Source organism: Pteronotus mesoamericanus, unplaced genomic scaffold, assembly GCF_021234165.1.
Source record: "Pteronotus mesoamericanus isolate MK-2021 breed Mesoamerican mustached bat unplaced genomic scaffold, CSHL_Meso_final scaffold_99, whole genome shotgun sequence".
In the NCBI taxonomy this organism is placed as follows: domain Eukaryota; kingdom Metazoa; phylum Chordata; class Mammalia; order Chiroptera; family Mormoopidae; genus Pteronotus; species Pteronotus mesoamericanus.
The window spans coordinates 180,183-195,869 of record NW_026555330.1 but is presented as its reverse complement, the minus strand read 5'-3'; the positions used below and the strand labels follow the sequence as shown (position 1 = coordinate 195,869).

General features: G+C 51.1%; 1 protein-coding gene across 12 annotated transcripts in view; it reads left to right on the top strand.

Moving 5' to 3' along the window:
• Window positions 1-13,359, top strand: part of LOC129063685 (myomegalin) — a 161,291-nt gene extending 147,932 nt beyond the window's left edge. For 3 of the 12 annotated variants that reach the window (XM_054564740.1, XM_054564739.1, XM_054564743.1), the window contains 10 exons: window positions 834-1,023; window positions 1,527-1,651; window positions 4,481-4,720; window positions 6,777-6,890; window positions 7,692-7,918; window positions 9,538-9,681; window positions 10,728-10,866; window positions 11,145-11,191; window positions 12,086-12,137; window positions 12,798-13,358. In XM_054564740.1, the coding sequence (XP_054420715.1) occupies window positions 834-1,023; window positions 1,527-1,651; window positions 4,481-4,720; window positions 6,777-6,890; window positions 7,692-7,918; window positions 9,538-9,681; window positions 10,728-10,866; window positions 11,145-11,191; window positions 12,086-12,137; window positions 12,798-12,982 (1,463 nt within the window). In that variant the 3' untranslated portion in view covers window positions 12,983-13,358. Of the gene's footprint in view, window positions 1-833; window positions 1,024-1,526; window positions 1,652-4,480; window positions 4,721-6,776; window positions 6,891-7,691; window positions 7,919-9,537; window positions 9,682-10,727; window positions 10,867-11,144; window positions 11,192-12,076; window positions 12,138-12,797 lie in introns of those variants that run through there. The other 9 variants (XM_054564745.1, XM_054564744.1, XM_054564749.1 and 6 more) reach the window with 6 other exon arrangements.
• The last annotated feature ends 2,328 nt before the right edge of the window (window positions 13,360-15,687 follow it).

Genomic DNA, 15,687 nt, shown 5'->3' with positions numbered 1-15,687 from the left:
GCTGTGGGCCCTCTGACTCCTGGGCTCCAGGGACAAGTAGCTTTGGGAAATCCACCAGTTGGTGCCAACTCGCCTGCAGGTGTCCAGTCATTAGCTATCAAAGTGGACACCACCTGGGTGTCTGTTCCGCCTCCCCCAACCGAGGTGGTATCCACTCATTTAAATCTCTCACTGTCTTCTCACCTGTGAGCCCTGTTCTAGTCCTTACAGGTGCACAATGGTAATTCAGTGGTTGTGCCCTCTCTCTCATCTATTACTGCTCGTTATCTTCCCAAACAGTGAGCCTTCCTCTCACACCTTCTTGCTCTGCAGTGGCTAATTTGGAAAAATCTGTTGATATCTTTTTGCCAGGCCCCAGTGAATTCTGCCCCAGAGGACCGACGGTACCTGCAATCTTACTTTCAGAGTCCTTGTCAAGGCTCTTTAAGAAATCATGAAGATCAGAGAGCCCTAGTTTCAAAGTGATGACAATAACATATCCTAAAAAGTGCAGACAGGAAATCTTGATGTCGATCTTTGGTAAAATTCAAGGATGGATTATTGCACAGAGGGTTGTAGGCACTTAGAAAATAGTGAGCATTAGAAACCAGAGGGTTTCCTCTAACAGCACGGTAGGCCTTATTAAATCAGAGGGTTAGGCATTGCAAAGACGGAGGCCCCCATGCCCCAGGGTGTGTGGACACAGAAAGCTGACCCTCTTTGCTCCCTGGCTGGCTGAAGCCGAAGCTGGCTCCTTCTGCCTTAGTTGTGTCTGCCAGGTTGGAGGTGCTTGGGCTCCTCTTCCTGCTGGCCTTTGCCCCACAATGTAACCGCTCCTGTGTTCTGCTCGCCAGAGCACTCCCAGGAAACGGAGTGCTTGAGGGAGGCTCTGCTGACCTCGAGGTCACGGCTTCAAGAGCTGGAAGTGGAGCTGGAGCACCAGAAGGTGGACCGGCAGCAGCTCTTGGAGGACTTGAAGGAGAAGCAGCAGGAGATCGTGCATTTCCAAGAGGAGCGACTGTCCCTCCAGGAGAAAGACTCCAGGTCAGAGGGAGCCCACGGATAAGAAAGGCGGCCCCAATTTCAGATTTAGAATAAGGGATATTGGCAAGACAGCTAACGCCTCTTTTGGAAACCTCAGTGTCCCCTCTGCTCTTGTTGACTTGTGGGTGAGTTCGAGCGAAGGAAGGACTTCCCTGGGAACACCCCTTTCACTCCAAAGCTGAGAGTGAAACTTCTACACCCGCCGTGAGGCTTGCCCCCAGCGCAAGCCCTCTTACCGCTTGGCAGCGTGAAGAGAGCACTTCGGGGGCAGCGAGCACACTGTGTTGTGTGTCCTAGCTGCTGCAGCTAATGGCGTGACTCCAAGCAAAGCCACTTTACCTCCCTGAGCCTCTGTTCCCACACTTATAAAATCAAAGCCATGGTCTTCATGACCTCTGAGTTGCTAGCCGGTCCTCAAACTCTGTGAGGCAAAGGGCGGCTTGCAGCTCGTTGCCCGGGTCTGGCCGAGCAGCCGGCTCAGCAGGCCCTGGCCTCCCCCGCAGGCTGCAGCGCAAGCTGGCCCTCCTGCAGCAGCAGTGCGAGGAGAAGCAGCAGCTCTTCCAGACCCTCCAGGCAGAGCTGCAGATCTACGAGGCGCTTCATGGCAGCTCCAAGAAGGGGCCGAAAGGTATGTGTTCTCCCCCAGCCCCGGCCCCGTGAGCTTCCCGCCCTGGCTCAGAGTCCCAGTGACGTCCTCGTTACCAGGGGAGTTCAGAGAGCTGGGAAAGCTACTGAGTTCTGTCTTAGAAAAACCGCCAGGCAGGCCTGGGGCTCCCAAGAAAAAGAGGGGAGCCCCCATACACAAAGGCCCGAGGTGGGCGCCATGAACAAGGTCCAGCCTAGACGTCCTTAAAAACAGGCCGCAAGAGCCAAACTTCACCCGCCGTCTGGGCCAGAAACAAGTTCATCAAAGTCCAGGTTATATAATGAAAGAACTTAAATACCAAGAACTGTCCTGATGGTGTCATCGTTTTTGAAAAAGGCCTCGAAATATTGTGAATAGCACATAGCAACCACCCAAGCGGCCCATGCAGCAGACACCCTGCTCCCTCTCTGACCCCTTCTCCGGCGAGAAAATTAAGATAGCAAAATGTTTTTAGGGAAATTCTGCTAATAAGACCTAAATTTCAATGCTGGATTTAAGTTTTAAACTCTTCTTGAAGATGTCTGCCACCTGCTGAAAGAAGAAGTTTAAAAAGCTTTGAGCTTGGTGCAAAATGTCAGGGAGAAACGCAGGGTGGGGAAGCGTGGCCTGCAGCTGTGCAGGGGCTGGGGGAGCCGGAGCGGAGCACCAGGAGGCGCAGCTTCCGAGGAGGAGGGAGCGAGGCGCCCATTTCCACAGGGGAGCTGTAGGCCAAGGTCGCCAGACGAGCCAGCGCATCCCCAGATCACAGCCCCGTAAGTGTGGTGTCCGAAATATTGTGAGATCGTGGGTACCCTCTTGTGGAAGGCACATCAACAAACTGAGGGACATAATGAAGACATGGACCACGAGGCTGCGGGACCAGAAATCTCAAACTGGCTGAAGAAAGCAATGTCTTTAGACTTGTAAAAAGTCCTGAGGTGATGAGAGCTGGCCTCAAATATTTGAGGAGCCATCAGGTGAAGGGGAGCTGATGTGTTGTGTGCCTTCAGAGAGTTGAACAAGGAGGGGCCAAAGGGTGAAGGGCGTCGGAATGTGAGTCTCCGTGACTCAGGCCTGCCCTGTCCCTAGAGCCTTCCAGTGGAGAAATGGCTGGTTTGTGAGGGAGTGAGCTCCCATCCAAGCCCTGTTTAAATAGGAAGGGATGTTTTGTCAAGTTTCTGCCTTGGATGGGAGGCTGACTCCCTGAGTGTTTCAACTCTAGGTTTGTTTGTTTTTTAACTGTATGTTTAAAAATCCCATAAGCAATATGGTTTATTATATTAGGGATTTTCACTGTTCTGCCAAGTTTCAATTTTCATAGAACCTGATGGAGTTTCCTAATTTTGCTGGTGAGAAGGGGGGCTGGAACGTGGGGAAACCTAGAGGGCACAGCAGGCTGAGGGAAGAGCTATGCACAGAACCAGGGCAGTGCTGGGTCGGGGGGACCGATCTGCTACAGGAGAGCTTTGCATCAGGAGGTGTGAGAAGTCAGGTTAGTGGGAATGGGAGTTGGAGGACCTGTAAGGCAGGATGAATCTTTCCCTCTGTGAAGGAGGCAATGGAAATGTGCTTGGTTTTTCCAAGCAAAATAGGTACATGATGGAAATGGAATTTTAAGGTGGTCAGACTGGTAGAGTATGTGAGGGTTGTTAGACTCGAGGAAACCTATTGAGTGGTTGTAGTGATATTTTGGATATTAAGGATGAGAGTCTAATTCAAGGTGCTTTTCGGAAGAAAAAGGAGAATGGATAAATGACAAACATTTTTAAATATGCAAAATATTGTGAGAATTTGGATATAGGGGAAAAGGAGAGGAAAGAGCATCAGGGAACTTCAGAGTTAGTATCCTGACTCACCTCCCCTTTCATGCCTTTATCTGTTTCTGTGGGTCTTTTAGAATTTATTTCAAAGCTACTACCGTTAAAGCCCCATAATCCCTTATTCTTAATTCTATAATCCAATAAGACTTCTGAATTGAACTCTTTTTCATATACTCGTTAGATGACAAAACCTAACTGAACAGACAAAAGTATAGTCGTAGCCTTCGTTTATCCCACTTACTGAAAAGATTCATGTAACTCATTGCAGAAATACTACTGTGTGTGATTAGGTTCTGCGGCCCAGATGCAAATGGGTACGTGCGTTACGTGGTGCACACGGTAGATGCATCCTACTGCCTTGCTAAAAACCAAAACACATTCTACCTTTTCAAAGACCTTTGGCCTCAAAGTTCTCAGATCAGCAATTGTAGTCTTATGGATAATTTCTCTTATCTCTTCATTCTCAGTAGGTACAAATAGACCGTGTAGTGAGTGGAGGTAAACAACATGGAGCAGATACAAATCTCAGTTAGGTACGGTCCGCCCCAGTCTGTGGTGCCTGATTCCCATTCTTACAAGCTGCCAGAGGCCTGATGCCTTCCCCCTCTGGTCCTTTTTGATCCCTGAGTGTAGGGGTTCTCAATCCTCCTCCTCCCCCAGCCCCTGCCCTTCTTTAGTTGTCTGCTGACCTCCTGCCTTGGAAGACGCTACTCACCAGCCAGCAGGACTAAAGTTAACATGGAGGTGAACTAATCGGCTTGACGTCATCTGCCAGTCAGATGCCCTCCAGGTGCACGTGGGTAACTGAGCCTCAGAAAAATTCCAGACTGGAGTGTGTGCCAGACTCCGCACAGGAAAAAGGACACGTCCATCACAGATGTGGTGCCTGGCACTCTGTGATGACAGTGGGGTCCTTGGTGGAAAGGAATGTCAATGTCACAGAGGAGTGTTCTGACAAATGCATGTAGAAGCACTTGGATCAGCGCTATCAACCTCTCCTTTCTTCTTTCAGCTTACAGCTGGGATGCCTGTCACCAGGGCCCTTTGAGCAGTGACTTGAGCCACCTAGTGGCAGAGATACGAGCTTTGAGAGGACAGCTGGAGCAGAGCATTGAGGTGAACAACAGTCTGCGACTGCAGCTGGAGCAGCAGTTGGATGTGGGGGCGAGCAAAGCCGGCCTCGGCCCCGGCGCGGTCAGCCAGAACCCAGCGGCCAGCTCTGACCCTGGGAACGAGCAGCCGCTCTTCCAAGGTAGGAAGGAAAGGGCCTCAGGAAGCCCTCAGCAAGCAGGGAGGCTACCGGGATGCCTGTGGGGGAAGGGACAACCTTGCCTCTTCCACGCTCCTTCATGTCAGTGTGGAAACGGAGATGCTCCAATGTCGTGCGTGCCTGAGTGAGAGCCTGGGATTCGCGACCAGACCTGCCTCTGGATTCTGAGTTTGCTTCTTACTGGGGGTTTGCCTTGGGCAGGGTGTTTAAACTTCTCAGGTGTTTAGACCTGGGTTTCCTCATTTTGTAAGCTGTGGATCACAGTATCTAGTTTGTGTGGTTATTTGGAGCATGAAATGAAATAATTTACAGGTGCTTGACACAGGAATTGCCCAACAATCGACTCTGTGCATCTTAACCATTCCTTGTATTTTGGGAGTGTTTTAAAACTTACCACAAGTTTTCAAACTTTTTCAAATAATTTCATCTGAGGCAGGGCAGGTTCTACTCTCCCTGTGTTTGCATGAGAAAACTTCGGCACCGAAGCACTGACTGACATGCTAAGGCTCACAGGAGCTAAGAGGTCAACCCGGGGCTCGAGCCAGAGGTTTGGATTTTCCGTCTGTTCCTTCTGCCTCCCCATGCTCGCTCGGTCTCCGTATTGCCGGCCCGCCCGGCCTCTCCGGCCGGGCTTCCCTTTCCCTCACGTGTGGGGGACTTGGCCGTGTGGAAGAACATTCCTGTCCCTGAGGAAATCCCAGTTGTGGGGAAGCGGTGGGCAGCAGCCGTGTTTATTCCAGGTGGCTGCCAACCAGTCCAGGCCCCACACCTTGTCCACCTTTGCAGGTAGAAGTGTTTTAACGGGTTCTCTCCCTCTCGTCTCAGTATCCTTCAGCAGTCTCACTTCTGTCAGTTTTAACATGCATGGTAACATTGCCCCCACCCTCCAGTCTCTTCACACATTTCTTTCTACTCCCTCTTTTTATTCCCCCATTGGTTCACCATTTAATTCTTATCCACGCACCTCCATGGCCATAGCCTCAATTTTATTTCAATCAGAAACCACCTCTGCTGAGATTACCTAAAACTGAGTTCTCAAACTTTCTTGCCTGCTTTTCCTGAGCATGGTAATCCTTTTTTCTCTCCGGTTCTGCTAGATTTTCTTCTCTCTCTCTTTCTCTCTCTCACACACACACACACACACACATACATACATACATACACACACATCGACCTCATCTGTCACATGAAGGTGATGTTCCCCAGTCATGCTTTTGTGGCCATTAAATAAGACAGCGAATGTGGACTGACGTAGTGCCTGGCACGTAGAAACTGCTCGGCCTGCGCTGGGCGGGTGCCTCGCCCTGGTCGGCCGCCACGCTGGTTGTAGCGTTCAGTAGGTGTCTCAGGCTCTCCCTCTCTCACTGTGTCCCACACACCCGCCAGGACTCGGCCCCACCGGCTCAGTCCCTGCTCCTCCTGCTGCCTCGCCACAGTGGCCAAGCGGGGAAGCAGGCTCTGAGGCACAGTCCTCAGCAGGGTTGTTTCTGTCTTTGCAATCCGTTCTGATTCCTCCACTGTAGGCTTGCTTCCTGGTGTCCAGTAACTGGTATTTCCAGTTAGTAAGTCTAAGCCACCAAGGCTTCTGTCTCCGAGTCCTCTTGTATTACCACCTTTTTTTGTAGTACTAATTCCTCATCAGAATGGTAATTATAATGCTGAGTTGTCACCCATATAACCATTCATTCCTTGAGCCAATATTTTTACCATATGTACTACATATTTATGCATATTTATACTTAGTTATGAAGTATAGTACATACAAAATTATATTCAAAACTGGGGTTAGAAAAATATACCTAATAATTTTTTAAACTAGGAGTTGCTTTCTCATGGAACGCCCTTAAATTAAAGGTGTATCTTGTCCCATATTGTGATTCCTTCGCTCTTGCCTTTGCTTGGGGTACATGGGAGATGACGATGTGCGAGGTGAGTTGCGCTGCTTCAGACCTCCGACGGGGAAGCGGAGGCTGTGCCTGTGCCTGGGGAGCAGTGGGTTTCAGGGTTCCTCAAAACCGTTCTGGCCTTCACTCCCCAGATGCGGTTGCCTCCCCTCCGGTTCGGGATGTTGGCATGAATCCGGCTCTGGTCTTCCCCAGCTCCTCTACCGCTGCACCTGGTTCAGACACGGCCAACTTCAGTAGGATGAATGGTAAACATGGCAGCTAAAGGACTCAGGGACTGATGATCAAAGATTATTATGCAGCCCTGGCGGGTGTAGCTCAGTGGATTGAGCGCTGGCCTGTGAACCAAAGAGTAGACAGTTTGATTCCCAGTCAAGGCACATGCCTGGGTTGTCGGCCAGGTCCCCAATAGGGGGCGTGCGAAAGGCAACCACACATTGATGTTTCTCTCCCTGTCTTTCTCCCTCCCTTCCCCTCTCTCTAAAAACAAATAAATAAAAGCTTTACAAAAAACAACAAAGGTTATTAATGCAAGTACCTTTGATTTTCTACATACGCATTATCTGAATTTAGAATCTTCTCTGCGTGTCCCAAGCCCCTGAGCCTGACCCATCGCAACTTTTGTGGCCACCTTCCTCGTCACGGTCGTCTCTCCTGCAGCTGCCCTTCTGCTGCTGCCTCGCTGCGCTGCAGTCGCTGCCTTGCTGATGGCGCTCTCTGTGTGCAGCGTGGCCTCCTGCTCTGAGTCTCCTCATCCCCCAGATTAAAATCTTTACATTAATAATACTGGTTTTTGAATATTTCATTTGAAAGAAGCACGTAATTTGCCTCACGGCAATTTTATCAGTATGAGATGATGTAAAAAGATTGTAAAAATACAGAACCCCGAATATCTATGGACTTCATGCCACGTTCATGCTTTTCTAAGACTGCCTTCCTTGTTCCTGGCCTCTTTCACTATTTGGTAGATCTTTCGGACTGAGTTGAACTGAAGACGAGGTGATTATAAATATCAGTGGGTCCTGTGTTGCTGTGGTTTCGTTTTCCAGAGCTGGGTTTGGATGCTTCCCCGGTAATGAAGAGCCCTGCCAAGCTGGAGGGCGAAGCTGCCGACGGCTCCTTTGCCAATAAGCATGGCCGCCACGTCATTGGTCACGTGGATGACTACAGTGCCCTCAGGCAGCAGATTGGAGAAGGCGAACTGCTGGTCAAGAAGATAGCGTCTGTCGTGAGATCGGCCTGCCACCGCCCTGGCCTTGACGCTCGGGGCACGGAGGTAATCACATCACAGCTCTTAGAGGCCCCTTTCCTTGGGCCCTTCTGGTTTTGACTCTTTCTCTCACTATTTGTGTGTGTGTGTGTGTGTGTGTGTGTGTGTACATGCATGTGTGCGCGCACCACGCACTCTACCTCTCTCAACAGCTGCAGATACATCTTACGTTTACACCCAGCCAGCCTTTCTTCTCCAGCTCCTGTTTTCACTCTAAACTCTGTTCCAGATGTAGCTGCCTTGGCGTTTCCCCTGAGAACCCCAGGGAAGCCTCGGCAGTGTCGGCACCCACGTGGTGCTGTTCTGAGCACCGTTGGCCATAGCTTCTTGTCTGGTACAGTCCTGTTGGCACATGGCCATCCATGGTCAGAATAAAATCACTTAATCAGAATTGCGAATTCACATCCAGACGGGCCACATGTGTGGAAGGGGTGAGACACCTGGCCGCCGTGGGGTTTCCCTGTTGGGACTGAGCAGGGGAGGAAAGCAGGCAGCCAGCTTCTCAGAGCAACTCCCTGCTGAGAGACCTGGAGCCAGCGGCTGTGCGGTCCTGCCTGAGCCACTGGAGGTGCTCGGACACGTGGGGACATCCCTGCCCCCAGGGGCCCCCACACTAGAGGAGAAGACGCACCCAATTTAATGAGCACACCAGGGGGCCCCAGGAACAGTGTTAGACGTAGTCCACTGGGTGTGAGGGCTGGGACGCAGGAGAGTCCGTACGCCCAGGCGAGGAGAGTGACGGGTTCCTGGAGGGACACCGCAGCGGGGCGTGTAGGTTCTCTGGGTGGAGGCGGGCACTCCAGGTAAAGAGAGCAGCAGTTCAGCCCCTGGAGCTGCAAACGGTCCAGCCCAGGTGCCCAGACGAGGTACAGGTGTGACTCGGGCAGGGCGCAGGCACCAGCGCCTAACCCGGGACTGCAGGGGAGGAAAGCCTTTCCCTTCCCCCTTCGAGATTCTTTGCCCAATAATTACACTGACATAGTTAATAGAGTAAAAGAAATTTAATTTCACTTGGGAGCCCATAGGAGCCTTCAAGAAAGTGACCAAAGCAGGCAGCTTTTATACCTCTCAGCCAAGCAATAAGGATGTGAGAATTGACAAACCAAAGGGGTTTGGGCTGGCAGGAGCTAATTAGTGAAGAAGTAACAAGGTTGGTTTGACTACACAGCCTTCTTGCCCCTGAACTCCCTTTCCCCGTGATAAAGGTGTTTCTCTACCTCCTGGTGTGGGGAGGGCGCCTCTCACACGGGAGGTGTATTTCCTGCTTTCAGGGGGAAGGTCAGAGTATCTTTCTTGCTCTTCCTTAAGTAACTTAATTTAAATTAATCAATATACCAAAATGGTGTAGTTTGCTCCCCTTCGGGACTTCAGTCTGAAGAGCATGGAGCAGGACTAGAAGCTTAAAGGGAGTGTGGGGGAAGCTGGAATCAAATGAATTCTTGCAAATGGGAGATGCCTGCTGAGGCTGGAGATGCTGGGCTCCCAGGTTAGGGTTCCACAGGTGCAAGCGGCCCCATGTGTGTGCCTCGCTCACAGGAAGCTGCTTATCACTGATAGCTCATGGGACCCCTGTGCTTGGGGGCGGGGTCTCTCAGCCCCAGTGATGCCCCCGCCCCTTTTCCCAGGTGCTCAGCAGCGAAGGCGTCCGTGAACTTCGGAGCAGTGCCGGCGCCCTGCACCACGTGTTGGAGGAGTCGGCCTCCCTCCTCACCATGTTCTGGCGAGCGGCCCTGCCTAGCCCGCACGGCCCTGCGCCGGCCAGCAAAGCGGTGAGAGACCAGCGCCCTACGGTAGTCCTCGCCCCCAGTTACCGTGCCACCTCCTCAACCCCGCAGATCCTGAAGATCAGGCCCCAGTGATGATTTCTGCTGAGGAGTGTCCCTGGGGAGACCTTTCATCTGTGGTGGCTGCTTTCAGTGCAGTGCTGACCACCTCCCTTCTCCCGTCGGCAGCCCCCAGGATAAGAAATCAAAGAGGAAAGGGAAGGGTATGGGGAAGGCAGTGACATGAGAACCCTGGTGACCATAAATGCTCAGTTTCTTTAACTTTCTGAAGTTGGGCTAAACGTCAGGGACAGGCTAAGGCATAAATACTCCCACCTGCCCACTGCCCGCACGGTCAAGCAGCGTCACAGAACGTCACCGTGAGAGGACCAGCCGCGCTCTGGAATCCAACATGTCACTTACAGCTGCATCTCCGGGTCAGGCCAGGGGACCCCCAGCCACCCCCAGGTGCTCTTGGCTCTCAGGCCTGTGCCCTGGTTGGAGCACTGTGGACAGGCAGTTTCAGAACACTTCCCAGGCCTTCCAGCTCCAGAGTAACACCGCTGACACCTTAGGGGACCCAGCTGTGCTAATTCCAAGGGAGGGGGTTTTGCCACCTTGAGGTCAGCACAAATATTTGCAGAATTGCAGGCCGTTTGAGGCCAGCAACCCACCCACCCCCCCGCCCCCTGTTCCCCGGCCAAGGCATAAGATTCCTAATTACCAAGGCTGACCTGTGACCCACGTGGCACACGCTGCCCGTGTGAGCCCTTGGTCTCAGCTGTGAATTCATGGGATCTCAGTGCTCGCGGGGTAGGCTTCCGCTGCGGCAGGAGGGAGGTCCATCCTGTGCTCTGGGCTTCCAGGCCCTCAGAGTTCCCACCCAGCGCCCCGTCCTGAGCTGGGAGCAGCTGCGGGGCTTAGAGTCTTCCTTGGAGTCCAGTGCGGAAATAGTTGGGAAGATTGCAGAATCCTCCATTGGATTGTAAAGAGCCACAAAGAGTGCTTGAGGCCTTCTGACCGTTGACAGACAGCCCATTCCTCTTCCCCAGGGAGAGTCCATAAAAAGGGAACTTCTGGAACTGAGAACCAAACTATCCAAACAGGAGAGCCTCCTTCAGAGCACCGCTGAGCACCTGAGGAGCGCCACCCGGCAGAAGGAGAGCTTGGAGCAGTTCATCTTCAGCCAGCGTGCGTGCTGAGCCAGGCAGGGGGGAGGAAGCGGGGGCTTCCAGACTCGCTTGTGCTGTGGGTGGACAGCAACCGGAGAGGCTCGGGGAGGGGAAGACGGATGTGATGTCCCCGAGCCTCCTGTGCCATGAGCCACCGTGCATGCAGAGGAACGGTGGGATTGGGGACAGCGGGAAACCCTGAGCCGAGTGGGCCAGATGACACACTTTAGACACACACCCAAGCAAGTGCGACCCAGCTGGCAATGTCTGACTTGTTGGGCTCTTCTGTTGTTTCAGTGACCAGGACACACGATGTTTTGAAGAAGGCAAGGACTAATTTGGAGGTAAGAAAACAACTGCACCAGTCAGAGCCAGAGAGCCCACCCGAAAACCCATGTCCACCTGTGCTCAGAGTCTGCAGGTGACACTCGACCTCCTCCGACCACAGGGTGCCTGGTCCGCTTGTGGGAACACAGGTGGTCAGCAGGCGTGCGCTGTTCCCATCCCTCTCGGCTCTCCCGCCCCAGGGCGCCCTCCTTGGCACCTCGGCGTGCTCGTTCGTGGTCCTTGCCTTCTCCCTTTACTCTCACTGTCCCTCCCTTTGTGCCACGTCAGGAGCCCAGAGAAAAGCCGTTCAGTTGATCTGGAGGTCGGAGGACACGTGGGAGTCCGCCTCTGAAATAGCTTTCCGTAAAGGGCTCCTGGGGCCTGCTGTGTGTTCTGCTGTTTCCTGTCCTCCTTTAGGAAAAAAAGAAAAGCAAGATGCAACCTAATACATTTATTTCACTGTGCACTGTGAGGCTGAAAACAGCAATCTGATTTCAATATGTCTTTTTCGGTAAAGCAGTACCACAAGAGAAAACCATTGGGTCTTACTGACCTAAAGGAGAATTTGACAATAAATCAAGACTGAAATGTAAGGGGAAAGATCTGATGTATATGGCAGACAGTCTCTACAGTTACTTAAAACACTAACACATCCCCTAGCAAGTAAGTACTTGGAAGAAAAACTCCAGATTTTAGAAATGGCTTAAAAATCAGAAGCTAAGCCTTTTAGTCTGGGCTTTAACACTTTGCCGTAAGCCACTGAGCCTAGTCCTGAATGGTGACCTGAGAGAACACTGATCCCCGGGGTGAGCGTGGGTTGGGCCCTGACTGAACTCTGCCCGCCCCTCCCCTTTTTTATCATTCCCTTTTGTTTTTCTCTGATGATTCCTTTCTTTCCTGAGCCTTTTTAGAAGAACACTTCCAAGATTGCCTCTGTAAAGCCTTATTCCTGTCCCAGCAAAGGTAACCCGATGGCTTCCGTGCCCGCTGGCTTCCCCCGTTGGGAAGCTCCCTCTCTACCTCCGCTAGGCCATTGCGAAGCGCCCACGGCCTGGGCCCGAATCCCAGGCTCGTCACTAACTGGTTGTGTGGCTTTGGCTGGCCCTGTCGCCTCTGAGCCCGCTGCCCCTTGTCTGTAAGAGGTGGCTCTAGACCTACATGATTGCTGAGGTCCCCTGCTGACTTGGTCCCTTTCTCTCTTTGTTTAGTAAATGGAGCATAACAGGGGGCGTATCAGGGGGATTCTCCTGCACAATGGCCTCCTTTCCTACGTGTGCATGTGCCATACTAAGCACTTTTTTTCTTGGGAGATCACAAAAGCCATCGCCTGGCTCCAAAATGAATTGGAGAGTGAGCTGGCCCCTGAAGAGGGGGTGGTAGGGTCTGGCCACCATGTGTGCAGTGGCTTTGAACAGGCATGTCACCACACCAGGAGGTGGGAAGCTTTCCTCTAACCTGGTGGCAGCAGCGGCTCCCCCGCCCCAGAGCATCCCCAAAGCACATCCATATAACAGGCTGTCACTACACTCCTGGCTCTGTCACCACTCAGCCCTCACTGCAGCCTCAGTGGGCCTTCAGCAGGGCCTGATGATAGACTGTTACTTTGTTTTATTTTTGCTCCAGGTGAAATCCCTAAGGGCTCCGCCGCGCGCTCCAGTCTTGTGACCCTTGCCTTCCAGGAGCCTTGCAAGAAGCGAAGCCACCAGAGGTCCTTAAAGCAGCAGGAGGGGTGGGCCTGCCCCCCTTTTGCACAGCCACCTGTCTGTGGAGATCTCAGCCCTGCCCCTCCAGTCCTGCTGGGGTTCTAGGAGGAGTCAGAGACGGGCCCGGGGCTGGTCGACAGGCAGAGAGCCTTCCCTGTGCTTACCGCACACGCCCGCCCAGGCCCCCACTCTGCACTGAGCAAACCTGCCGCGTTGGCCGCGGGCCTTGTGACGCTGCTTCCAATGCCCCAGCGGCGGGGGAACCAGCAAGAGCACATTTCTCGCCTCAGCAACTATCCTCAGATGGTCAGCTCAGGGGAAGGAGGACCCTGCTCCCTACAGATGGGGCATGTGGTCCCAACGCAAGCTCCTCGGCAGTTCTAAAAGCACATGACTGAGCAGCGGGGTCCTGCGGGACAGTGGGGCTCAGCCAGGACCACTCACAGACCCCCCCCCCCCGCCCCCGGCTGGGATCAGCTCAGCTGGGCCACAGGCCTGAGACCGCCCACACAGCAGCGCCTGAGTTCTTTGAATCCACATGGTGAAAGGGGCGACTTCCCGGAAAGCTTCTCCCGCTTAGCCTAGCACCTCCTGTTTCTATTCTTTCATGAAAAAGCGTACCGACTTCACTTTAGATAGTCTGTCCTATTTTATCATCCTAACTTCTCTCTGGGGAGTTGGGGACTGATGGCTAGAGCAAGCCCATTGAAAGTCTCGTGTAAAGCAAACCAGTGGTCATTTTTAGGTGGCATGTGAGAGACCCCCAGTCTCTGTCTTCACAGTGCTTTAGAAGGCGTGTATGTGTGTATAAATGTATGATATATATTTATATATGTTGCTCTAGAGATATGTGGAAGGCTCACATAACTGGCGGACAGGGTCTGTGAGAGGAATGAAACCTTTTTGTTCTGGTGGCTATTAGGGCAAAATGTGCATAAAGAAATAAAAAGTTTTTCTTTGCCTACTTTGTCTCTAGTGTCTGCCCCAGGCTGAGTGTGTAAGAACAGGAAGGACACGCTGTCCCTGAAAAGCGCAGTCTCTCACTTGAGGTCTAAGCTTAAAAGAAAAAAGTTGTCCTTCTTTGTCACTTTGTAAGAATCCCCCGTCTAAAAATGTAAAGAGCAGTCCTTAAATTTGGGGTGTGTTAGCATCAACTTCAGAGGTTATGGAAGTTGCTTCGGCTCCAAACCTAACACGGTTGGTGTGGAGCCCTAGAATCTGCATTTTTTTTTTTTTTTACAAAAGCCCCCAGGTGATTCTGCTGCCAGTAGACCGCAGACCACAGTTCGAGAAATGGGTTATTGTTTTTAAGGTTTTTATTTATGTATTAATTTTTAGAGAGGGGGAAGGGAGGGAGAGGAACATCATTGTATGGTTGCCTCTCGCGTGCCCCCTACTGCGGACCTGGCCTGCAATCCAGGCAAGTGCCCTGACTGGGAATTGAACCAGCGACCCTTTGCTTTGCAGTCTGGCGCTCAATCCACTGAGCCACGTGAGCCACGGCAAGAAAGGTGGTTTTATAATATGGAATCAAAATTATAAATACATTTATTTTACTTTAATAACTTTTATTAAAAAGTATGTTAAATCACACTGACAGGGTAGCTCAGTTGGGTAGAGTATCATCCCCAATATACCGAGTTTGCGGGTTTGATCCCCGGTCAGGGCACATACAAGAATCGACCAGTCAGTGCATAAAGTAGTGGAACAACAAATCAATGTTTCTCTCCCTCTTTCTTTAAAACCAATTTTTTAAAATAAAAGTATATAAGTTGTTCCATACATGTTGACTTAAAGATCTTAAAACATTCTTTGAGGAAAGCCCTTCGTTATGTCCAATAAAGCTACCACTCCACAATTATTTTCTAGAAACAGTTAAAAGAACAACCAAAAACATCCCATCGACACACTCACGCCTGAGCTACAAACATGGCTTTCTTTCATAGCCGCTGGTGTGACCTCAACATCAGAGTTCACATCCAGTTTAAGTATTTCCATGAGTGTCTTTGCCTGTCAGTACAGAGGAACTTGCTGGCAGATTCAGCAAAATGAGTGAAGAGTCAGCAAAACTATTAAAGTAGCAAAATCTGAGGACCACTTTGCCCTGTGGTTATTCTAGCACCTGGCAATTCTTCCTTCATCCCTGTGCCAGGGCTGGTAGGCATTGCTGATACGATCAGTAATCAATGCAGAACTCAAACGGTGCTTGTGAGAAATGTATTTATGAAAACAACAACATATGACACCTAAATCTCAGATCTGGTCAGGATCCCATTACAAACTAACTTTTGGGAAAACGAAATGTCAAAAAGTAGCTCTGCCTTAGAAATGGTTGCAGTAGTATCTTTGAGAGGAGTCTCCAGTATTTAACTTTTTGTAAATTATAGTGTTTCCATGTGACAGGAATAGAGCCCACTCTTAAAAATCAGTCAGTGTGACCCTCAATGTCTTCCAATTTCGCTTAATTCCAGTAAGAACCATGTCAAGCCTTGGGAGGAGAATTGGGTAAGATTTCTATAGAAAAGAATGGAAAAAAAATGGTAAATACCTAATGTAACATTTAAACCATGTAAAAACATATCTTGACCTGTCAACTTAAAACAGACAACCTTCAGAATTTATACAGGGTTTATCATATCCCTCAGGTCTTACTACTGCTGAAGTGAGTGAGGTAGGCACGTGCGATGGTTTTCCAGTGCTGCCATAACATGTTACCATACACTTGGTGGCTTAAAAGAAGACAAGTTTATTATCTTGCAGTTCTGTAAGTTAGGAGTCTAACAAGGATCTCACTGGACTAAAATCAAGGT